This window comes from Gastrolobium bilobum, unplaced genomic scaffold, assembly GCF_033153095.1.
Source record: "Gastrolobium bilobum isolate Gb01-03AN ecotype WA unplaced genomic scaffold, APGP_CSIRO_Gbil_v1 utg7116, whole genome shotgun sequence".
In the NCBI taxonomy this organism is placed as follows: domain Eukaryota; kingdom Viridiplantae; phylum Streptophyta; class Magnoliopsida; order Fabales; family Fabaceae; genus Gastrolobium; species Gastrolobium bilobum.
Window position 1 is genome coordinate 153,606 of NW_026897985.1, and position 25,891 is coordinate 179,496.

At 40.5% G+C, this 25,891-nt stretch overlaps 1 protein-coding gene across 1 annotated transcript; it reads left to right on the forward strand.

Annotated features, from left to right (window-relative positions):
- The first annotated feature begins 13,363 nt into the window (after positions 1–13,363).
- LOC133311941 (probable flavin-containing monooxygenase 1) lies at positions 13,364–17,546 on the forward strand. Its single transcript, XM_061513072.1, has 6 exons — positions 13,364–13,398; positions 13,669–14,092; positions 14,825–15,065; positions 16,297–16,475; positions 16,584–16,933; positions 17,204–17,546. The coding sequence occupies exons 1-6, from the start codon at positions 13,364–13,366 to the stop codon at positions 17,544–17,546; spliced, it is 1,572 nt and encodes a 523-aa protein (XP_061369056.1).
- Positions 17,547–25,891: the final 8,345 nt, after the last annotated feature.

Below are 25,891 nucleotides of genomic sequence, written 5' to 3' on the forward strand. Positions count from 1 at the left end.
TCAAGACCACCTCCTTGACCTCTCCTCTGAAAATTGCTACTTCCAGAAGGAAAATTCTGATTTCTTGGAGTATTTTGTGGCGGAGGTCTTTGATTATACCAAACACCATTCACCTGTACCTGTTGAGGTGAATCAGAAGGCATCAAAGGACATTCATTAAACTCATGATAGTCCTGGAAATATTCACACACAACAGCAGCAGCTTTAGTCTTAACACCAGCAAGCTGCATCTTGTCAAGCCTTGAGGTCAAGTTTGCTATCTGCTGAGATAACAAATTATTTTCAGCCAACACCGCATCATTACCTTCCAGTTGAAGGATACCTCTCTTAGGCTGGGATGACAGCACATCATTTTCATTCGCAGCCATCCTTTTGATCAACTCAAGAGTCTCATTTGCTCTTAGTGATTTAATCGTGCCACCTGCTGCACCATTCAACACCATCCTCACCTCAGGTTTACAACCATTGTAGAAGATTCTAACCTGAATACCAGCAGTCAAGTTATACTGAGGACACCTCTTCATTAGATCCTTGAATATGTTCCATGCTCCACACATAGTTTCACCCTCTAACTGAGTGAAATCGGTGATATCATTCACCATCTGGTTGTACCTCTTCATCGAGAAGAACTCAGCAAAGAATTTCTGAGACATATCATCCCATGTAGAAATGCTTGCTGCAGGCTGCCTTTCCAACCAATTAAGAGCCTTTCCCTTAAGAGCAAAAGGGAACAACCTCAACTGGATTGCATCATTAGACACCTGAGAGTGTTTGGTTGAGTCACAGATCCTCAAGAATCTGTCAATAAATCGGTGGGGATCTTCACTCTCTTCTCCTCCAAACTGAGCTCTCTCCACCAATTGAATATGAGAGGACATGAGCTCCCAATTGTTGGCAATATTTGGATGAACAATTCTCGCATTGGGCCTGTTGAATGATGGAGTCAGAATGGTATCCATGAGCGGATTGTCCGCTTCATTGTTTGCTGCCATCTTATGTGCTTCTTCAGACAGAATTCCTAACTCGTTGAATGCAAGCTTCTTCGGAGCTAGTTTTCTATTCCTCTTTTCTGTTTTTGTAATATCCAAATCAAGTGGAAATTCTGGCTCTTTACCTCGCATACAACTCAGAAAAGAGATTAGTAGCACTGTTCAAGAATCACAGAGAAATCAAAAATAAAATAAAATAAAAATCCAATCTTAAAAGTCAAAATTAATTGATATAAGAAACGATAATCCCCGGCAACGGTGCCAAAAACTTGATGCTTCCCGGCAAGTATACCGATCGCACAAGTAATATAATGATAAGAAAAGTTCGTTTCCACAGGGATTGTGATCGTATATCAATTAATAGTTCTTTCAAGAATGGAGGAGTTCAAATTGGTTGTGACAAATATTGTCGATTTGTGTAAAATGAGAACTGAAAATAAAGACTTGTTTTTGAATTTTTATATTGAAGAATAAAAATAAGAACGAAGATTGATTTTTGTGAATAAGAGAAAAACATTGTAGATAGAGTACACTCACCATATGATCCCCACTTCTTACTTTGGATTGATTTACAATATTCATTTATATAATTACTCAGATAAATTATTATCTAAAAACATTAATAGTTAACCCTCAATTCCTTGCAAGGTTAACCCTTTAATCCCAATTGAAACCCAAATTCCTTACAATGTTTCTCATGGCATTAAGCAATAAACTCAATAATTTAAGCATCTGCAATTACATATACATCTATTCCTAGCATGCATATAAATTGTTATCTTACCCCCTTTTAAGACCAAAACCCCAATATTCTTATCTAGGGTTCTAACCCCCAAACTATCCTCAACTACTAGATTGATCAATTTCAATAAAGAGAATATAATTACGCACAAGGTAAAGATAAAGATAATTTATATAAACGAGCAATTATAAATCAATCCTTCGTAACAAGGGTTCACATAGGGTTTGTGACCCTAACTACAATAAAAATAAACTAGCCAACCATTATCTTGGCTAAATATTCAATATTCATAAAACCTGGTAAATTACAAGAAGAAGATGAAATAGCTTCTTGCAAGACTCTCCCTGAGCACCACCGTCGTCTCTGGTCTTCCGAAATAGGATTCGATACCTAATTATGTCATGAGGATCCTATTTATACGTCTATTTCATTCTTCCAAAAATACCCTCAGACAACACGGTGTAACTTTCCTGCAAATCGGCGCCAGTTGGCGCCGGTTTGGCGCCACCTAGCGCCACGCCTCTGTCCAAATTATAAAAGTCGGAACTGGATTCTCGTAACTTGGTGCCAGTTGGCGCCATTTCTATTCCTTCCAAAATAAAGTGGCACTACTTGGCTCCATTTTGGCGCCAAGTAGCGCCAAGCTACTGCTAAATGTTGAATTTTTGAAGAAATTGGTGCCAGTTGGCGCCACTCCAAAAGTTTCGCTGCAAAATCCAGAAACTGGCGCGGGTTCGCGCCAGTGTGGTGCCGGTCCGCGCCATGCTGCTGGAATTTGTACTCCTCTGCACCCGTGTGGAATTGCGTTAACAGGCTTTTTATAATTTTCACTTCTTTTTCCTGTAAAAACACAACCAATAGGTGAGAAATATTATTGACATAGAAAGAATCAATATAATTAGCAAATATGTATTTAAATTTCTCTTTTATGACTCAATTCTTATCAATTTCAACTTGAAAAACCACACTTGCTAGAGGCACATCATATATGCATGTGGTGTTCCACCTATACGGTAAGCCTGAGTATGTGGTACATACAAGAGGGTGAGGCTGTGGGTGAGGTGCAAGCGAATTATTGTGGGGTTGTAGACGTACGTTCTGCATTTGTCTGGCCAGTAGAATAGTGATAACACATGGCATGAATATCTGTTGCACTGCATAGTTTTGGAACTTATACTGTTAAATGCTTTTGAACTTATATTGCTCGTGTAAGTGAGCTTGGGGTGGAAGATCTTTGAGGACCCTTTGTCTAACTGAGATTTCTTTTTAGAGATCTCACCCCACGTTTGGGGCACATATTTCAGGTTTAGTTAATGCAGGGGTTGAGACCTCTGGCGGTAGGAGGCCGGAGCTTAGCTGATTATATATGTTGTATGCTGACATGACTGGATAGTGGATGTTGTTTATGTTTTCTGTCTTTATATTGATATTTGAGTTGATACTCTTTTGTGGGCTTTGTTGCCTTATCTGGTGAGCATGGGGTTTCTCCATGCCACATTGATGTTAGTATTTTTAGCTTGAGTTGTATAAACTATCAGGGTTGTCCGGTCTACGCGTTGTAGTTCCGTGACTAGAGACACATTTATGCTATTTATATATTGAGGTATTTCAGTTAGCTGTCGTTTGCAATTTACGTACAGGCGATGTTTTATGAAATGAATTAAGTAATTCAACTTGGCTAATGATAATGACGTCATAATTGAACAGAAAAAGATATTCCGCATTTTAAAATTAAGTGTGGCTTAATACGATGATATGATAACAACCGGATATATACGGGGTGTTACATTTTATGGTATGCTCTCTTTGTGGCAAGGAGGGCCACTACTCCAGAGACTGTCTGTCGTTGATGGCGAGAGCTGCAGCAGTTCGAGCAGTTCCATTACAGGTGGTTCCTCTTCCACCACCAGCGGCACCTGTTGTGCCACATGCCACTGGGCGAGTTTACACTTTGGATCAGCAGCAGTCGGACTGAGCTCCGAACCTTGTTAGAGGTACTGTTTCCATTGGGGGATCTTCTGTTGTTGTATTGTTTGACTCCGGGGCTACGCATTTATTTATTGCTGTCCTGATTGCTGTGGGGCTTGAGTTGTCCATGTCTGTGCTTTCTCCACCGTTGCGGGTGACCACCGCCACCGGAGAAATGTGTGATTCTACCACTGTTCATCACGATGTAGCGTTTCAGTGGGATGGCCGTGAGTTCTCGGTAGATCTGATAGGGTAGCCGATGGCCAATTTGGAGATTATTCTGGGCATGAATTGGTTGTCCAGAAATTGTGCATTGCTTGATTGTTGTGCCAAGCGAGTTGTGATGTCTCCGGGTGATGCCACAGCCAGTTCCTCGCCTTTTATTTCACTACTGCAGGCTAGGAGGGCCTTGAGAGCAGGGGCATTTGGATATGTCATGTTGGGAGGTTTGGTGAGTGGGTCACACGAGGATATCAACGACATTCTTGTGGTGAGGGAATTCCTAGAGGTATTTTGAGTTTTCGCCGCAGAGGGAGATAGAGTTCTCCATTGACTTATTGCCTGGTGTGGGGCCCGTTTCACTGGCTCCATACCGGATGTCGCCACCAGAGTTGGCGGAGCTGAAGAAACACATTGTGGACCTTTCAGGGAAAGGCTTCATTCTACCAAGTGTGTCTCCCTGGGGAGCACCGGTCATCTTCGTGAAGAAGAAAGATGGGACTATGCGATTGTGCACCGATTACAGGCAGCTGAACAAGGTGACAATCAAGAACAAGTATCCCCTTTCGCGTATTGATGATCTGTTAGATCAACTGAAGGGTGCTTGTGTGTATTCAAAGATAGATCTCCGGTTCGGATACCATCAGATTCGGGTGAAGCCAGAGGATGTCCCAAAGACCGCGTTTCGTTCGAGATACGATCACTATGAGTATTTGGTGATTCCTTTTGGACTCACAAATGCACCCGCAGTGTTCATGAATTACATGAGCAGGATTTCCAGCCGTACCTGGACCAGTTTGTGATCGTCTTCATTGACGACATATTGATTTACTCCAAGACGGAGGAAGAGCATGCCGAGCACTTGAAGATTGTGTTGCAAGTGTTGAAGGAGAAAAGGCTTTATGCTAAGCCTTCCAAATGTGAGTTTTGGCTCAAGTCTGTGAAGTTTCTTGGGCATGTCGTTTCTGTAGAAGGAGTTACAGTGGATCCGAACAAGATTGAGGACGTTCTTGATTGGGAAAGGCCCAAGACGGTAACTAAAGTGAGGAGTTTTTTGGGTTTGGCAGGTTACTACCGGAGGTTCATCAAGGGATTCTCCATGTTGGTTCTGCCAATGACTCGCCTTACCCGGAAGGAGACTCCATTTGTGTGGACTCACGAGTGTGAGAAATGTTTTCAGGAGTTAAAGGAGAGACTGACTACCGCACCTGTGTTGGTCCTTCCTGATCCTGCTGAGGAATTCGAGCTTTACACCGACGCGTCCGGAAAGGGGCTCGGATGTGTGTTGATGCATTTGGTCAAAGTGATTGCCTATGCTTCGAGGCAGTTGAAGCCTTATGAGGAGAACTACCCGACTCATGATTTGGAGTCGGCTACTATTGTGTTTGCTTTCAAGATTTAGAGGCATCATCTTTATGGCATGAAGTTTGCTGTGTTCAGTGATCACAAGAGCTTAAGTATTTGTTTGATCAGAAAGAGCTGAACATGAGACAGAGAAGATAGATGGAGTATCTGACGGACTACAGCTTTGAGTTGAAGTACCATCCTGGCAAGGCCAATGTGGTAGCTGATGCTTTGAGTCGGAAATCCGTGAGTCTATCCAGTTTGACCATGGGTGACTATGACATCATCGAGTAGTTTCGAGATCTGACGGTGACTTCCTTGTTTGAGGGTGCACTTCTCGAAATGGAAACCATGCAAGTTGAGAACGAGATCATGGAAAAGATCAAAGAGGCGCAAGTGCAGAGAGAGTGCCTAGATTATGTGAAGAACCAGGACGGTGTGTCTTGGAATGAGGATGGACTGTTGACCTTTCAGAAGACGATTGTGGTTCCTCGAGGTCCGTTGACTGTTGAGGTGATGGCAGAGGCTCATAAGGGCCAGTTTACTGTCCACCCTGGTGCTACAAAGATGTACCAAGACCTGAAGAGGAACTATTGGTGGCCGGGTATGAAGAAGGACATTGCTATTTTTGTGTCCAAGTGCTTGATTTGTCAGAAGGTGAAGATAGAACACTAGAAGCCGTCTGGTAAGCTTCAACCTCTTGAGATTCCGGAATGGAAATGGGATAACATTTCCATGGACTTCGTGGTGGGATTGCCGAAGACTCAGGCTGGTTATGACTCTATCTGGGTCATTGTGGACAGATTGACCAAGTCTACCCACTTTCTTCCAGCGAAGGTGAGCTTCACTACTGAGCAGTTAGCCAGACTATATGTTCGCGAGATTGTGAGACTTCACAGGGTGCCCGAGAGTATCATCAGTGATAGGGACCTAAAGTTCACATCTCAATTCTGGGAGGCACTGCGGGAGGCTTATGGTACGCAGTGTAGACTGAGTACAGCCTATCACCCTCAGACTGACGGACAGACTGAGCGGACCATCCAGACATTGGAGGACATGTTGAGGGCTTGAATTTTGGAGCAGGTGCAACATGGGATAGGTACCTGCCATTCGTTGAATTTTCATACAACAACAGTTTCCATGCTAGCCTGGACATGGCACCCTACGAGGCGTTGTATGGTAGGAGGTGTCGGACTCCTACCTGCTGGTCTGAGGTTGGAGACAAGGAGCTGTTTGGCTTGGACTTTGTCCAAGATACTACCCTGCAGATCCAGTTGATCAGGGAAAATATGAAGCAGGCGCAGAATCGCCAGAAGAGCTACTACGATGTGCGGTATCGTCCACTGGAGTTCAGTGAGGGTGACCACGTGTTTGTGAGACTTTCACCTGTCACCGGTGTTGGTCTGGCACTTGCAGTAAGGAAGCTGAGCCTGCGGTTCATTGGGCCATACCAGATACTTGGTAGAGTAGGACCTGTTGCCTACCGGCTTGCCTTGCCTCTGAGCTTGGCCAACATTCACGACGTGTTTCACGTGTCTCAGCTTCGCAAGTATGTAGCGGATCCTTCGCACGTGGTGTAACCGAATGATGTGGAAGTTCGAGAGAACCTAAAGACTCCCGTCAGATCACTCAAGGTTCTCGATCGTGGCGAGAAGCAGCTGAGGAGCAAGATCATTCTGATGGTCAAAGTGCAGTGGACCGGAAGAAATCCTGAGGAGTGCGCTTGGGAGCGAGAGGACGAGCTTCTCTTGCAGTATCTTGACTTCCGAGACAGGTATGTTTCTAATTAATTATGAGAAATTAGGAAAATAATTTCATAATTGACCCTAATAATTATTATGAGGCTTAGATAATTATAGTAAGTGAGTAATAATGCTGAAAGTCGCTTTTCTGACAAAAAGTGCAGATACCGGTTCTGCTACTCGGTATAAATGTGTACCGATGAAGTATCCCAGAAAATTATGAAAAGTTTGTATGTGTCACTAGAATAATATATAGGACTTGCAAAACAAGTTTCAAGTTAAAATAATGAGAACTGGTGCCAGAACTGATACTGGCTATGGAAAAGCACGTACCAGAAAGGTGCTCCGAAAAATAAAATAAAAATATGATAAATCTTAGAAAAATGAGTAGGTTCAGAATCCTAAGTTTGAGATTAAAATGCTAAGCGTAGCAATTAATGCTGATACTGTGTGTTTAAGTTTAATCCGCCTATAAATAGGCATGGCACATTAACCTAGACTGATCCTATCAGTTTTCTACGTAGCCTTGCGCCTCCAAAGTCTGTGTTGGTGCTCTCCAAGCCTTCTACCACCATTTTCTCCCAAAAACTCCTCAAAGTGAGCAACTTTCTACTAGTTCTCTTCATCTAAACACCTTGATTGAGTGTAGGAGAGGCTTGAGTGGGCGTGTGACCCTTGGTTGTTGTGTGGGTTGCTGTTTGTGAGAGTTGGAGGGCTGTCACCTTGGTTGGGTGTTGTGGGAGCTTTGTTCTAGCATGTTGAGATCCAAGGAGTGACTTTGAGTGTGAAAGATACCACCTTTGATCACCATTTTCGTGGTTGAAGGAAGTCAGAACTGAAGAACTATATTGTGGGCTCCAAGAGCCTTCTTCTCTAAGTTGTGAAGCCTTGGGTATGTTCTTGAACCTTTGATCTTGAGTTTTATGCTTAAATGTGGTGCCTTGTCATGTTTATTGGGTTAAACAAGTAACTAATCAGGGAATGAACCTATATGTGCCTAAAAATGGAGTCTTGAACGTTTTGAATTGGTAAAAGTTGAACCTTAGGAGTGGTATTTCGCAAAATTGTGAATTTGAGTTCTTTCGCGAAATATCCGAATATTTGGTTGTAAATATCCGGATATTGATATCCAGATATGGGGTTCTGAATATCCGGATATTGATATCCGGATATTGCCAGAGAGATATCTGGATATGCCCCGGACAAATATCTGGATATTCTGGGTTTTCATGAACAGTGAAGGTACTGTTAATACAGACTGTTATTTTGGGTTTGTGGACCCATGATTGGCTACTGTGGACTTCTGTAATGATTATGTAAGTCAGAATCTAAGTGATTAAGGGCTTGTGGCTTTGTGAGAAGCCTAAAGACGTAAAACGTAAAAGAAAGGCGTTGTCTTTGTGTCTTATGCTTGTTAAGCATTAATATTGATATATTGTTAGTCAAAACAGATTGTGATTCTACTGTGTTTGGGCTTTGAGATTGGTTGGACTCTTGGCTTAGATTGTTAGCTTGCAAGGTAAGCTTTCGTGTCCTCGGTTTAGCCATTGTTAGCTCCACCATGTCCCATGGGGGTATGGTTATATGCATGATGTTATTTTCATGATATATTGATTTGTTGAAATGTTGTTGAGTTGTTATATGCGAGTGCCTTTATGATATTGGATATTGGATGTTGTTTATGTTTTCTGCCTTTATATTGATATTTGAGTTGAGACTCTTTTGTGGGATTTGTTGCCTTATTTGGTGAGCATGGGGTTTGTCCATGCCACATTGATGTTAGTACTTTTAGCTTGAGTTGTATAAACTATCAGGGTTGTCCGGTCTACGTGTTGTAGTTCCGTGACTAGAGAAACATTTATGCTATTTATATATTAAGGTATTTCAGTTAGCTGTCTTTTGCAATTTACATATAGGCGATGTTTTATGAAACGAATTAAGTAGTTCAACTTGGCTAATGATAATAACGTCATAATTGAACAGAAAAAGATATTCCGCATTTTCAAATTAAGCGTGGCTTAATATGATGATATGATAACAACCGGATATATACGGGGTGTTACATTACTCTTACACATTCGGTCACTGTGGCTATTCCTTTTTTAGATGCTGAGCTATAAAATTCTTAGGAGTATATGCTTAGAGTTGGAGAAAAGGCAACATGCTTTTATTTGAAGGGATAAGGAGAATTGTCGTAGGCATCACAATATCAGTTGGTAGGTCATTCTTCAGCCAAAGGTGTGTGGTGGTTTAGGGTTGAAAAGTTTAGAGTTGATGAATGCTGCTTTCATTGCTAACGGGGCTTGGGAGTACCATTCTTCTTCTAATCATCTCTAGGCTCAGGTGTTACATGCAAAATATGAGGTTGATAGGTGTCATGGTGGTCCTTTCATATCTAGGAATGATGATTCAAATTTGTGGAAGAACTTGTGTAGGGTGTGGAAGGAAAAAGAGGTTCAGATCTATTGGGAACTTGGTAATGGTGAGAAGATTAATTTTTGGACAGATAAATGGTTATTTCATGAAAATCATTATTAGAGGATCTCAATAACAATGAACTGATCATGGATATGACCAAGACCGTTGCTAATTGGATAATTGTTTCAAATGAATGGGATTATGAAGAGCTGAATTGTTGGCTACCTGATTGTGTAATTGAGAAGTTTAGGAACACTTTGGCCCCTTCTGGCGTTGATGATCTTGACGTTTTGGTGTGGGACTTATTGAGGCATTATGCTGTTTCCGTAAAAAACATTTATAGTTGTATCAGTAGACTAAGGGGTTTGAGGGCTGAAAATTGAAATGTTTGAAAGAATATTTGGGCATAAAAAGGACCACAAAAGATTAAGTTTTTTATATGGAAGGTGGCTCATGGTAGATTTATGATGAATTGCATAGCTCAATGGAATGGTGGTAATGACTCTTGTCCAATATGTAATTCACAGTCTGATATATTCTTCATGCATTAAGGGACTGTCATCATGCGAAATCTTTGTGGTGAAGTTTACTTCATGGGAGTTATGGGGATTTTTCTTTGTTCAGGATTTTAAATGTGGCTTCATAATTTCATTGGTGATGGGAGGGGAACTTTAGTGCATGATTTCTGCTTATCTACTCTCTTTTTTACTTGTTGGAAGTTATGGCAGTGGAGGAATGGAACTGTCCATGGTGCTTTGGTTACTCCATTGATTCGTAGGGAGATTTGGATTCGTAATTTTGTTAAAGAAGTACACGAATCTTTGCAAGCCTCTGTTGGTATGCAAGCAGAAAAAATATTTATGACTGTTGATATTACTTGGCAGTTTTTAATGGAGGATTTCGTTAAGGTTAACACTGACGGAGCTTTTCGTGGCAATCTAGGACAAGCTTCTTGTGGTGGTGGTGGGTGGGGAGGGGGGGTTAGGGATGCTAAAGGGAATTGGATTACTGGTTTTACTTACAGGTGTAACACCACGTGTATACCCGGTTTGTTAACATGTCATCGTATTAAGCCACGCTTAATTAAATGTGCGGAAAATCTTTTTCTTTTCAATTATGACGTCATTAAACTTAGCCAAGTTGATTACTTAATCATTTCATAAAAACATCGCCTGTATGTAAATTGCAAAAGACAGCTAACTGAAATACCTCAATAGATAAATAAGTGAGTATCTAAATCATGGATCTACAACACGTAGTCCAGACAATATCCTGATACATTAATACAACTCCGAACTAAAAACATAAAGTCAAGTCAATGTGGCATGGACAATCCCCATGCTCACCAAATAGGAACATAATCAACAGAGTCTCAGCTCAAAGATCCATAACATGAAACTAATAACATAACAACAACAAATATCATCCAGCATCCAAACATAAACAGCATAAGCAGAAATATCATCTAAGCTCTGGCCTCCTACCGCTAGAGGTCTCAACCCCCGCATTACCTGAACCTGAAATATGTGCCCCAAACGTGGGGTGAGATCTCTAAACAAAAATCTCAGTAAGACAAGGGGTCCTCAAGGATCTTCCACCCCAAGCTCACTTACATGTGCAATATAAGTTCTAAAAGCAGTAATTCAATATCAGTTCCAAAATCAGTGCAATGCAGCAGATAATCATGTCATGTGTGTTATAACTAATCTACTAGCCAGAGAAATGCAGGAATACGTCTATTACCCACACTAGTGCAAGACGCCACTTGCACCCACCCACAGTGCCACCGTCTTGTATGACGCCACATACTCAGGCTTACCGTCTAAGTGGAACAATACATACATATTATAAACAATTGCACATAAAGCTCAACAACATTTTCAATTATCAAAGCATGTAAACACATCATGCATATAAACCATCCCCCCATGAGGTATGGTGGAACTACACAATGGCTAAACTAAGGACACGAAAGCTTACCTTGCAAGCTAACAATCCAAGCCAAGAGTCCAACCAAGCTCAAAGCCCAAACACAGCAGAATCACAATATGTTTTGGACCAGCAATCATATCAATATTCAAACATACAAGCATATGACATAAAGATAACGCCTTTCCTTTACATTTCATGTCTTTAGGCTTCTCACAAAGCCACAAGCCCTTAATTACTTGATTCTGACTTAGTTTAATCATTACAGAAGTTCAACTTAATCAATCTAGGGTCCACAAACCCCAAACACAGTTCTGTATGAACAGTACTGTTACTGTTCACGCAAACCCATAATATCCGGATATATGTCAGGGACATATCCGGATATCCCATATCCGGATATCATATTCGGATATGCATATCCTGATATCAGAGACCCCATATCCGGATATTTCGCGACAGAATGCAGATTCTGCATTTCGCGAGATATCACTCCAAAGGTTCCATTTTTAACACATCTAAACTTTAAAGCATGCGTCTTTAAGTTCCTTTAGACCAGTTATCACGTTGGTTACTTGTTTAACTCATTAAACATGGCAAGACTCCACTTTTACCCATTAAAACTCATGATCAAAGGTTGGTAACACTTACCCAAGGTTCAAACAGAGCAACAATGGCCCTTGGAGCTCACCACACTGCCTCTGCAGTTCTGACTTGAAGGCAAACAAAAATGGCACACTAAAGGTTGGTTCTTCTCACCAAAGATCACTCCTTGGAGCTCCCCCAATCAAGGAGATGGCTCCCAACACCCAAAAAAAAAAAAAAACTCAACCCGCCACAACCAAAACCAGAGGCTGAGCAACCAGAAAAGAGCTCCTTTCACACTCACAATGATCCCCTCTCACTCACACAAGGTATAAGTGAAAAGAAAAGGAAGAAAATGGGTCACAATGCTCACAAAAAGGATGAGGAAGAAATGGAACAGTAGGAGGGAGTTGATCAGCCTCAAAGTCACATAGTATTAGTACTAATAGCTATGCTTAGGATATTAATCCCAAACTTAAGATTCTGAACCTACTCATTTTTCTAAGATTTGTCCTATTTTTATTTTATTTTTCGCAGCCCCTTTCCGATACGCGCTTTTCCATAGCCAGTATCAGTTCTGGCACCAGTTCTCATTATTTTAACTTGAAACTTGAACTCAAAGTCCTACATATTATTCTAGGAATATTCATGCACTTATTATAATTTTCTGGGATACTCCATCGGTACGCATTTATACCGGGTAGCAGAACCGGTATCTGCACTTTTCGTCAGAAAAGCAACTTTCAGTATTATTATTCACGTACCAGTATTACTTAAGCCTTATAATAATTATTAAGGTCAATTATGGAATTATTTCCTAATTTCTCATAATTAATTAATTAATTTCCTTAATTAACGGTGCGGGTTCTTATAACAGGTTAGGTGTTTATAGTTCTTTCAAGGTTGAACTCTGGGGTGTCTTCCGGGGATTGGAATTAGCTTGGAATTCTGGGTTTAGGAAAGTGGTTTTGGAAAGTGACTTTTCTAGTGTGGTCATTGTGCTCACCTCTTTAGGTGCAGCAGCTCGAGAGCGTCAATTGATTGCCTGCATACGAGCTTTGATGCAAAGAGATTGGATTGTTAGATTTTATCACACTTTCAGAGAAGGGAATGCCTGTGCCGATTGGATGACAAATTTCATCTTGGATAACAATGAGAATTTAGATTATTTCATTAGCAGAGAGCATCCTCCTAGAATTCAACTGTTGTTCTTGGCTAACTTTACTGCTCAAGGAAGACCTCGTATATTAATTGTTTCAGTAGTTGTTTTTTTTTTTCGGTTTGTTTATTTTCTTTTCTTAATTTGGTGGGTTTAGGCACTCTGTTTAATCAAAAAAAAAAAGAATTAACATTAACTCCAAAAAAATAAAAAACTAATATAAAGTACGAGTCTTGTATATCCCTTTCCCGACGTCACATGCCAAACTATGGCAAATTATTTTAGCTACCTTCCGAATTCTCGTTAACAACTCCATCACCCAATCAAATCCAACAGAAACTTCCACCATATCAAATCCAACTGTTTACGTATTTTTTCATGTTCACGTCAAAAATAATACAATCAGATGGTTAGATAGTGACCTCCTAAGGCAACTTCATGAATTCTATATATTGGGATATCCTATTAATTCTTTCATTCCACAAACGCACACACCATAGCTCGCAAACACCATTAGCTTATCTTTTCAGAACCCATGGCTAATCCTGACAGCCAACCAATTTTGGTTACGAAAATTGCCATTATAGGTGCTGGAGTAAGTGGCATAGCCGCTGCAAAACAACTATCCAATTATAACCCTCTTGTTTTTGAGGCCACTGATTCCATTGGTGGGATTTGGAGGCATTGTTCCTACAAATGTACCAAGCTTCAGTCACAAACATGGAACTATGAGTTCAGTGATTTCCCTTGGCCTAAAAGAGACAATTCGGATTTCCCTACACACGTGGAGGTTTTGGATTACTTGCATTCCTATGCTGTGCAGTACGATGTGCTCAAGTACATCAAGTTCAACTCCAAAGTCATGGAAATCCGGTTTGTTGGGGACCCGCAAGAAGGTTCTGTTTTTGGAAAGTTACCTGGTGACCATGGGAACCCACTTCCTGGTCGTCCTATTTGGGAACTTGCTGTTCAGACCAATGATTCAGACACCATTCAGGTCTTTATTCACTTTCAACTTAACTAGCTTCAACTGATCATATATTTATTTAGGTAAATAGCCAGGGTTTAAGAAATGAGAACAAGTCTTAAAAAGTAAACATGATATAATAAGGGTTGGCATTGGCGGAAATCAAGGAATTTTTATAATTATAATTTATTTCAGAATTATTTCATTATAATTTTTTAATTTTTCAACACAAAACGACGTCGTTTTGAGAGCGAATGTAGATAATTTATCTACATTCATTCTAGAAACATTAAACCTATAACTAATGACCAAAAATATAAAATGACATAATTAATTCCATCTTCCCTCACAATATCTAATCCCTTCTTCTCCTTGTGATCTTGATTGAAATTAAAGATTATGAGGAGTTTCATACCCACTTAATTAATTAGCCTTTTGTAATGGTCAAGAAAAATAAAATGTGTCTCCAATTCGAGTTGCGTATGTAATTGTGTTAAAAATTTAATATGAGTGTTTTTTTTTTCTGGTTGTGGTCTTGCCTGACTCGACCGAATTAGTTGAGTAGTATGTAGTTAGTGGAAAAGTCTTAAAAAAATAAACAAATAAATTATTATAATTAATTCTATCAAAAGTCTTATTTCAAGTGAACTAAGTCGCTTTGATTGTATTTAAAAAAAAAAAAAAATCGCTTTGATTATTAGCACAATATATGTATTAATTAATTTTATGTGGGATGATCATGGTTTGGTTGCTGCATTTCAGAGGTACGCCTTCGAGTTTGTAGTGGTTTGTACTGGAAAATATGGGGACATACCCTTGATGCCAGCATTTCCACGCAACAAAGGTCCTGAGGTGTTTAAAGGTAAGGTCCTCCATACAATTGATTATTGTAAACTTGACCAAGAAGCTACTACTGAACTTCTCAAGGGAAAGAAAGTTGTGGTGGTTGGTTACAAAAAGTCAGCTATTGATTTAGCTCTTGAGTGTGCTCAGGCAAACCAAGGTAACTATCCACTCTAATTTGATTATCTTTTCCAAATTATATGCATATTTGTAATTCAAAAATATCATAGTGCAAATATCAGGGATATTTCACAATATTCAACTCATATAAGTAATATTGCTAAAATCTCACTTATATTTTATTTATTATCATAAGGTGCCAATGATACTCGAACTTTTCACATTCTACAAAATATTAAAATATTCTTTAACTGAATCTCCTGCACTATCAAGCAAATGGACAAATGGTGATTGATTCAACCAGCAAAGATGGAAATACTTGGCACGAAAAGCTTAAGCTGGATTTTTACTACTGGCAATTTCCTTAGTAGTTGATCTATTAATAGCATTGCAAGTTTTACAGTGACTTATAGTACGTCCTAATTTCAAAACAAGTTAGCCAGCCACCTTCGCTCTAATTTTTTTTAAGACAAAAATGTTTAATCTTATTCTCAGCATAAAACTTTTTAAACAAAACAAAATGTAACCCGTTTCATCATCTAAACCATCAAACTAACCTAAACAAGGACTTTACTCATATGCATTTTTTATTTTTATTTTTATTGTTTACAACTGAGTTGAAAATTATAATCAGCTAAAGGAGAGAGCAACATGATTCAAGAGAGAGGTATAGTTTTTTCTTATTCAACATTTAACTATTTAATAGGATTGGAGAAGTAAACATGAACAAAAAATATTCCTCCCTCTACAAAAATAAGAATATGAATTATGTCAACGTTTTAAAATTTTTAGACTGTCTTATCGTTCAACCAGATAAAATAGTAAATTTAATTAATCAAATATTTTGAGTATTTGACTATTTTAAAAGCATATTCTATGAATTTGACACAAAATTTTAAATGTATAATAAATTTTAGAGAATAAATATCTTGATTCTTCATTGTATTAAATAATTACACCTTATGATTTTCAAAAAAATAAATAAAAAATAATTACACCTTATCTATGACTTCTGTCTTTTTGTTTTCTAAAGCCTTTTCAAGTGTTTTTTTTTTAAATTATTAGATTGTTGTACTAAAATAATAAATCAATAGTTTGTATGAGTTTATAATTTCGAATTTCATAATAATAATAAATATCTTAATTATTGGATGCTTTCGTGGTATAAAATTTGTTGCAGGCGAAATTATACAATTACAAACCTTTCTATTTATTTTTTATTTCTTCAATTTCAAAAATCATAACAATGGTGCTTCTAACTTGTTCCGAAGGACCTGAAGGGCAACCGTGCACCATGATTGTAAGGAGTTTGCATTGGACACTCCCCCATTATCGGATTTGGGGATTCCCATTTTTCATGTTCTATGCAACAAGATCTTCTCAGTTTTTTCACGAAAGACCTAACCAGGGTTTACTTAGAGCCCTTCTCTGCTTCCTATTTTCTCCGATGGTAATAAGCTCTTAACTAACTGAACCATATGCTAAATCCCAAAATAAATGCTCTTGTTCCAAAAGCTATATGCCGTTAATGCTTTTTTGTTACAATTAACTTCAACAGAGGCTTGGGATTTCAAAGTTTATAGAGTCCTACTTGGTCTGGAAACTTCCTTTGGAGAAGTATGGTTTAAAACCAGAACACCCCTTTGTGGAAGATTTTGCATCTTGTCAAATTGCTATCACTCCAGAAAATTTCTTCTCTGAGGCTGAGAAGGGAAAAATTGTCTTCAAAAAGGCATCAAAGTGGTGGTTCTGGAATGGAGGAGTTGAATTTGAAGACAATTCTAAAATGGAAGCTGATGTTGTGATTCTTGCAACTGGTTTTGATGGAAAGAAGAAGCTCAAAACCATTTTACCAGAGCCTTTCCGTAGCCTGTTGGAGTACGCTTCTGGTATCATGCCCTTATACAGGTAAGAATTGTTTTAATTTATTAATTAATTTTTTTGAGTGCGAGGCTTGGAGCAGTAGTAAGGTTGTTCCTAATCTCATCTGAATTCATCGACGTTTGGGATAAATGTGTTGTTAATATTAATGTTGTTGTTGTGTACAATTGACTTTCACTCCTTTTCTGGCAAGTTGGGAAGGCTTGTACATCAGGATTTATTCTTTATTCATTAATTTCTCGAACTTTAAAAAATACATAGTTTACAACCTTAATTGAATAATTCTATTTATGGCAGGGGAACTATCCACCCTTTGATTCCAAACATGGCCTTTGTGGGTTATGTTGAGAGTGTTTCAAATCTGTACACTTCAGAGATACGCGCCTTGTGGCTATCTGGACTAATGGATAAGAAATTTAAGCTCCCGAGTGTTGAGAAGATGCTTTCACAAACATTTAAGGACATGGAAGCAATGAAAAGGTCGACCAGGTTCTATACCAGGCACTGCATTACAACTTTTAGCATCAACCATAATGATGAAATATGTGAAGATTTGGGTTGGAATTCCTGGAGGAAGAAGAACTGGATAAAAGAGGTATTCAGCCCTTATAGAGGTGAAGATTATAAGAAGGAAGATTGAGGATACAATAATCATGCTATTCGTGGTTGCGTTTATAGTATGATGTATAAGAAAAATAACTGCGTGTGTCCTCCGACAGAGAAATATGTACGTAGTTTGTTTGGTGTTCCTTTAAAACAAGGATTATAAAATTGAGGGACTACTTTTATCTTACAATTTTTCGAATAAAACTCATCTCTCAATTTTTCATTACGTCATTTTTAAGGGGTCACCAAACTAAGCTTAGGTATTAACAATGTGGGAGAAATGCTGTTCAGCCACTCATGGTGATGTAGTTATAACACGTTCAAGGTTATGTTTCGATCAGATAAATCATATTGAAGCTTATTATTCCAATAATAATTTTTACAATTTTTCCGTATAAAACTCACCCCACCTTTTCACTACATTTTTAAGGGATCACCAAACTAGCCTTAGGTATTAAAAATTGTGGGAGAAATGCTGTTCAACCACTCATGGTTATGTAGTTATAATTATACCACGTTCAAGGTTATGTTTTCTGATAAGTCACATTGAAGATTGTTATTCTTATAATAAATTCTACAATGACGACATTATAATGTGTTGAGAATGAACTAAGTGATCATCATAAATGAAAGAACTTATGCACTTACTGCCTTGAGGTTTTAAATTTGATTGTGGTGTCAAAGACACTTAATGTCGTTGTTTTTTAGCTCATGAATGAAGATTTCTTCCCACCATGAGCTCCCCTGGACCAACATAATCGACAATTGGTTTGCCGATTGAAGCTAAAATTACAATAACGCAAAAGATGATGATATGTGTTCAAGTGCATTAACAATGAAAGGCACAATTCCCATTTAGAAACGTTAAAATGGTTTTCTCTCTTACATCTCTATAATGTAGAACATATATATTATCACCTCGTTGTGAGTGAACTAAGGGTTTAAAATCAGTTTTAATTACGATTATTACATATAGGTCACTAGGTGTCAAAAAAAAAAAATCAAAAACTGTTTAGGCCCATTTTAATAGACAAGCCTGGACCCCGTAGACATGAAAGAAGATCTAAATCTCCATTAATCTACAAAGCCCAATAACATTTTATAATCGTAACCCAAATAAATAAGAAACTAAGCGTACCTAGCGAAATGGATGATTCTTTGTAACTAGGGAGATCTGGAAATCAAGAAAGAAGAGAGTCAGGGGAGAGCTAGAGAGAGAAAAGAGAAGAGGAAGAGTGAATTCACATAAACCATATCTTGCTCATTCATTCTACGTGACTATTTAACAAACTACGTTTTGTTACCACCATGGGCTAAAACAAACAACATGCTAAAATACTAACAACATTAATAAAGGGTTGGGCTTGGTTTATACTATCCCACCAAGTAATCTAATAAGTGCTTGGGCTTCAGTATCTTCCTTCAGTCTCTAAGCCCAATGATATCTGTTGGATTATTGACAACTGGACTGGGATTATTGATTGGGCCGATTACAATACACCCATCTCCAAGACCAGACTTGTCCTCGAGGTTGGGAAAAATGTGAAGAGTGTTGCTGACGTGGTCTATGTTGTGTGGAGCGATTGGTGAGTGGGTGGAGCAATTAGGGCTGCGTGATGGAAGGATTTGGAAGGCCTTTCATCCAGCGACTGCTAGGTTGCCAACAATACCGGGTCAATCGAGACCGTTGAAGGATCTTGGGAAGTGATAATGGAGCAAACGTTTTGAGTTAGGTGGCAGGTTCAGTTTTCTTTTCCCTGTCTAGTTCGTCCCTTTTGGTAGCAGTTGGGTGTCTCTCTCTGTTTGCTCCTTAGTAATAGAGTCTGTCAAGGTAGAGTCTTTAGGATGCCCTTCCCCTAGATTTTGCTGGACAGTTATAAGAATCCGCACTGTTAATTAAGAAAATTAATTAATTAAATATGTGAAATAGAAAATAATTTTATAATTGACCCTAATAATTATGAGATGACTTGGATAATTATAGAAAGTAATTATTAATGTTGAAAGTCGTTTTTCTGATGAAAAGTGCAGATACCGGTTTTGCTCCTCGGTATAAATGCGTACCGATAAAGTATCCCAGAAAATTATAATAAGAGTGAGAATAGTCCTAGAATAATATATAGGACTAGCATAACAAGTTTCAAGTCAAAATAATGAGAACTGATACCAGAACTTATAGTGGTTATGTAAAAGCGCATATCGAAAAGGTACTGCGAAAAATAAAATAAAAATATGAAAAATCCTAGAAAAATGGCTAGGTTCAGAATCTAAAGTTTGAGATTAAAATACTAAGCGTAACTATCATTGTTAATATTGTGTGTTTTAACTTAAGTGGACTATATATAGCAACTTGCACATAACCCTAGTCTGATACTCAGCCATTTCCTGCGTGGGTTGTGTGTGTGTAGCTTCTGCCTCCCTCCCTCTTCACTGTTCCATTGGGTTTTCTTCACTAAATCCTTCAAGACATCATTTTTCTTGAGAGATAATCCACCTTTAACCTTGTAAACACTGAGTAGTTGGCATTGAGGGTGAGTAGGTAACCTTGCTCTGAGTTTTTGGTCACTGGTTTGGTGGAGTTAAGGCCTGTTTTCTGAGTTTTGGTGTGAGGGGTCATCTTCTTGACATTTTGAGCTTCAAGGAGCCACCTTTGAGTGTAAAGGTCCAACCTTGTAGTACATTTTTGTGGTTCCTTAGAGTCAGTACCTTGGAGCTGTGTTGGAGGCTCCAAGTCAGTGCCATTTTCGGAGTTTTGGAGCTTAGAGGTATAACATGATCATCCTTTGTGTATTTTCATGATTTAAGCTTGTTTAATCCGTTACAAGGTAAAACTTGGATCGGTTGAGTAAAAGAATGTGTTTCTGAGTTCATAACATGTTAATGAATATCTGTTTAGGGAGTTGTTGGACTCCCAATCACGTTTAGACCCTTAAAAATGGGATTTTACAGAAGAATGCTCGAGTTTCTGCATTCTGTCTGATAAGTATTCGAATACTTTTCGTGTAGTATTCGAATACTTATCCCTTGGTAGTCGAATACTCCTTGGAGGAGTATTGGGATACTTTTCTGGAAAGAAAAGTATTCGAATACATATGAAGAAGTATTCGAATACTGGATAGTATTCGAATACAGTGGGTTTGGTTATTCGGATACTGTGGTATTCGGATACTGGGGAAAAAAGTATTCGGATACTATGTGGTATTCAAATACTTAAGTGAAAGTATTTGGATACTTTCGAGAAACTTGGAGTATTCGAATACTCCTCGAGGAGTACTCGAATACCTCATGCTTGACATCGTAGTAACTCTTCTGGCGATTCTGCGTCTGCTTAAGCTTTTCCCTGATCATCTGGATCTGCAGGGTGGTATCTTGGACAAAGTCCAAGCCAAACAACTCACGATCCCCAACCTCAGACCAACAGGTAGGTGTACGACACCTCCTACCATAGAGCGCCTCGTAGGGTACCATGCCCAGGCTAGCATAGAAACTGTTGTTATACGAAAACTCAACCAACAGAAGGTACCTATCCCATGTCGAGCCCTGCTCCAACGTGCAAGCCCGCAACATGTCCTCCAAGGTCTGGATAGTCCGCTAAGTACTCCATCAGTCTGAGGGTGATAGGCTGTACTCAATCTCAAATGAGTACCAAAAGCTCCCTGCAGCGCCTCCCAGAACCGAGATGTGAACTTCGGGTCCCTATCACTGATGATACTCTCGGGCACCCCGTGAAGCCTCACGATCTCGCGAACATACAGTTTGGCCAACTGCTCAGTAGTGAAGCTCACCTTCACTGGAAGAAAATGGGCAGACTTCGTCTCACTGTCCAAAATGACCCATATCGAGTCACAGCCAACCTGAGTCTTCGGCAAACCCACAACGAAGTCCATGGAAATGCTCTCCCATTTTCGTTCCGGAATCTCAAGAGGTTGAAGTTTACCAGACGGCTTCTGATGTTCAATCTTCACCTTCTGCCAGATCAAACACTTGGACACATACACAACTATGTCCTTCTTCATTCCTGGCCACCAGAAATTCCTCTTCAGGACTTGGTACATCTTTGTAGCACCAGGGTGAACAGTAAACTGTCCCTTATGGGCCTCCGCCATAACCTCTTCGGTCAAAGGACCTCGAGGAATCACCACACGCTTCGGAAACAACAGAAGTTCATCCTCATTCCAAGACACACCGTCTTGGTTCTTCACGTAGTCGAGACACTCTCTCTGCACTTGCGCCTCGTGGATCTTCTCCATAAGCTCATTCCTGACTCTCACAGTCTCCATCCGAGAAGTGCACCCCCAAACAAGGATGTCTCCTTCAGATCTCGAAACTTCTCTATGAGGTCGAAGTCACCCATCGTCAAACTGAATAGGGATTTCTGACTCAAAGCATCAGCTACCACATTGGCCTTGCCAGGATGGTACTTCAACTCAAAGTCGTAGTCCTTCAAAAATTCCATCCATCTCCTTTGTCTCATGTTCAGCTCCTTCTGATCAAACAGATACTTCAATCTCTTGTGGTCACTGAACACCGCAAACTACATACCGAATAGATAATGCCTCCAAATCTTGAAAGCAAAATCAATCGCAGCCAACTCCAAATCATGAGTCGGGTAGTTCTCCTCATGAGGCTTCAACTGCCTCGAAGTAAAAACAACAGCTCTACCAGACTGCATCAACACACAGCCCAGCCCATTTCCAGAAGCATCACAGTAAAGCTCAAACTGTTCCTCAGGATCAGGAAGAACCAACACAGGTAAAGTAGTCAATCTCTCCTTCAACTCTTGAAAGCACGCCTCACACTCGTGAGTCCACACAAATGGAGTCTCCTTTCGGGTAAGACGATTCAAAGGGAGAACCATCGTGGAGAAACCTTTGATGAACCTCCGATAGTAATCTGCCAAACCTAAGAAGCTCCTCACCTCCGTAACTGTCTTGGGCCTCTCCCAATCCAGCACGGCCTCAATCTTGTTGGGATCCACTGCAACTCCATCCGTTGAAATCACATGTCCCAGAAACTTGACTGATTTGAGCCAAAACTCACACTTAGAAGGCTTAACATAAAGCTTTTTCTCCTTCAGCACTTGCAGAACAATCTTCAGATGCTCCGCATGCTCCTCCTCAGTCTTGGAGTAAATCAGAATCTCATCAATAAAGACGATCACAAACTGATCCAGATACAGCCGGAAAATCCTGTTCATGTAATCCATGAACACTGCCGGCGCATTGGTGAGTCCAAACGGGATCACCAAATACTCAAAGTGACCGTATCTCGAACGAAACGCGGTCTTAGGGACATCCTCCGGCTTCACCCGAATCTGATGGTATCCGGATCAGAGATCAATCTTGGAATACACGCAAGCACCCCTGAGCTGATTCAACAGATCATCAATCCAAGGAAGGGGATACTTGTTCTTGATCGTCACCTTGTTCAACTGCCTGTAGTCGGTGCACAATCGCATTGTCCCGTCTTTCTTCTTCACAATGATGAACGGTGCTCCCCAAGGAGACACACTCGGCCGTATGAAATCTTTCGCTGAAAGATCCTCAATATGCTTCTTCAGCTCAGCCAACTCCGGTGGCGACATCCGATTTAGAGCTAATGAAATCAGTTCCACACCAGGCAACAAATCAATGGAGAACTCTATCTCCCGCTGTGGCGGAAACTCAGGAATCTCCTCAGGAAACACCTCGAGGAACTCCCCCACCACAGGAATGCCAGTGATATCCTCTTGTGTCCCACTCACCAAACCTCCCAACATGACAGACCCGCCTGCAGCAATGAAATATATGGCGAGGAACTAGCTGTGGAATCACACGGAGACATCACCACGCGCTTTGCATAGAAATCAATCAGTGCACAGTTTCTAGACAACCAATCCATGCCCAGAATAATCTCCAAGTTGGCCATCGGCAATCCTATCAGATCCACCGAAACTCACGACCGACCCACTGAAACACTACATCGCGATGTACAGTGGTAGAATCACATATTTCTCCGGTGGCGGTAGTCACCCGCAACGATGGAGAAAGCACAGACATGGGCAACTCAAGCCCCAAAGCAATCGGGGTAGCAACAAAAGAATGCGTAGCCCCGGAATCAAACAATGCATCAACAGCAAAACCACCAATAGACACAGTACCTCTAACAAGGTTCGGAGCGCGGTCCGACTGTTGCCTATCCAAGGTATACACACGCCCAACAGAAGGTGGCACCGCAGGTGCTGAAGTAGAAGCCATCAGAACCATCTGCAAAGGAACTTCCTGAATAGCCGCAGCTCTCGCCGTAGACGATGGAAAGTCTCTAGAGAAGTGGCCCTCCTTGCCACACTGGAAACAGATCAACTGACCCGAAGCACAATGACCAACATGCTCCTTTCCACACCCAGCACATCTCGGAGTGGAAGGAGACCTAGCAAAACTCCCCTGCTGCGAAGCAGTCCTCTTGAACTGACTAGGCGCCTGCCTAGTCGCCAACTGTTAACCTTTGCCCTTCCCAGAAAACTTCCTGTCCTTCCAAGAAGTAGGAGCAGGAGTGGAACTAACAGTCCCCTTGGTCTCGTCGACCTTGGCCCTCTTGGCCTTGCTTGCAATGCAGACATCCTCAATGTCTTTACACTGCTGAACCAGTGTACCAAAATCCCTCGAAGCAGCTCCAGCAACATGCTCAGCAATCACCTCACTAAGTCCTCTGCGGAACTAAGCAGCTAGAAACATCAGAGTAGGAGGAACCATCTGGAAGTGCGCAAACTTCACAAGCTCATTAAACCTAGCCAGGTACTCGTCAACAGACATCGAGCCTTGAACCAATCTATCAAATTCCCCCTGCTTCCTCTCCTGCGCATCGTAGGGAAAGTACTTGCCCAAAAAGCATTCCTCGAAGAATGGCCACGTCATGACATGACCCTACATCTCATAAGCACGAGAGGTGTTCGTCCACCACTCATGGGCATCGCCCTCCAGCATGTAAGTCGAGAACATCAGCTTCTACGGGTCTGTACACTGCATGACCCGGAATATCTTGTCTAGCGCCTGTAGCCATCTCCCTGCAGTAATAGGATCCAAAGACTCATCAAACACAGGGGGCTTATGCTTCATGAAAGCATTCAGTCGGCGATCAATCACGTCACGATCCTCAGCATGCCCTACCAAGGTCTCCATCGTCTCAGCGACATGAGTAGCACTGCCAATGTGACTCAGGCTCTCATCCTGAACACTAGGTGGAGGCGGCAATGGCGGTGGCGGTGGAAACTGACCTACAGCAGGATCAACCCTCATCTCCTCCAACATGACTCTCATCATCGTCATGTTTGCCATCCTGTTCGCCTCGAGGACATCCTCAGTGGTCCTCCAATTCGCTTCACGAACCTCTTCTGCGGCTATCCGGTTCGCCTCGCGAACAACGTCCATCATTGCCGCGTTGGCCAATCTAGTGGCCTCCTGATCGACTAATCTAGCCGCCTGCATCTCAGCCAATGCAGTCAGGATAGGATCGTGTTGATCCTCAAAAGTCTCTCGTGTTCTCTCGGACCTTACCATGATTATGCACAAGTTACACACATTATGAGTTGATCAGGCCCACGCAATGTGATTACATATGCAGTATCATAATAAAATTCGACGGAGTAAACACACAAGACAGACGCAATCAAACATCCTAGCTATTGCAATACATACAGGCTTTTCCCTCGAACCATTGCTCTGATACCATAAATGTAACACCCCGTATATATCCGGTAATGTTATCATACTATCGTATTAAGCTGCGCTTAATTAAAAATGCATAATATCTTTTTCTTTTCAATTATGATGTCATTAATCATTACCAACTTGATTACTTAACCATTTTCAAAACATCGACTGTATGTACATTGCAATAAACAGCTAACTGAAATACCTCATTAATTAAATAACATAAGTATGAGTCTTTAGTCACGGAACTACAAAACATAGACAGGACCATCTAACATTTTATACAACTCAACTCAAAAGTACTAACCACAAAGTGGCATGGACAAACCCCATGCTCAACTAAATAAGGCAACAAAGCCCAACATCAGTCTCAACAACAGCAACATAAGCATATAAGTGCAGAAAACATAACAGCAACCAAATCCAGCATTCAAACAGGTCAGCATATCTAACAGCAATATCATCAACTAAGCTCTGGCCTCCTGCTGCCAGAGACATCAGTTCCCATACTACCTGAACCTGAAATAATCATTCCCCAAACGTGGGATGAGATCTCTAAACAAGAAATCTCAGTAAGACAAGGAGTCCTCAAGGATCTTCCACCCCCAAGCTCACTTACATGTGCAATATAAGTTCAAAAGCAGTTTATCATCATCAGTTCTAAAATAGTGCAATGTAGCAGACAATCATG

What these genes read in the sequence shown, in the direction of transcription:
- LOC133311941 (XM_061513072.1), top strand. Translation starts at nt 13,364, where the DNA reads ATGGCAAATTATTTTAGCTACCTTCCGAATTCTCG. An exon ending in GTGTGCTCAGGCAAACCAAG is followed by an intron (nt 15,066 to 16,296) that starts GTAACTATCCAC and finishes CTTGTTCCGAAG; the next exon opens with GACCTGAAGGGCAACCGTGC. An exon ending in GCTTCCTATTTTCTCCGATG is followed by an intron (nt 16,476 to 16,583) that starts GTAATAAGCTCT and finishes TAACTTCAACAG; the next exon opens with AGGCTTGGGATTTCAAAGTT.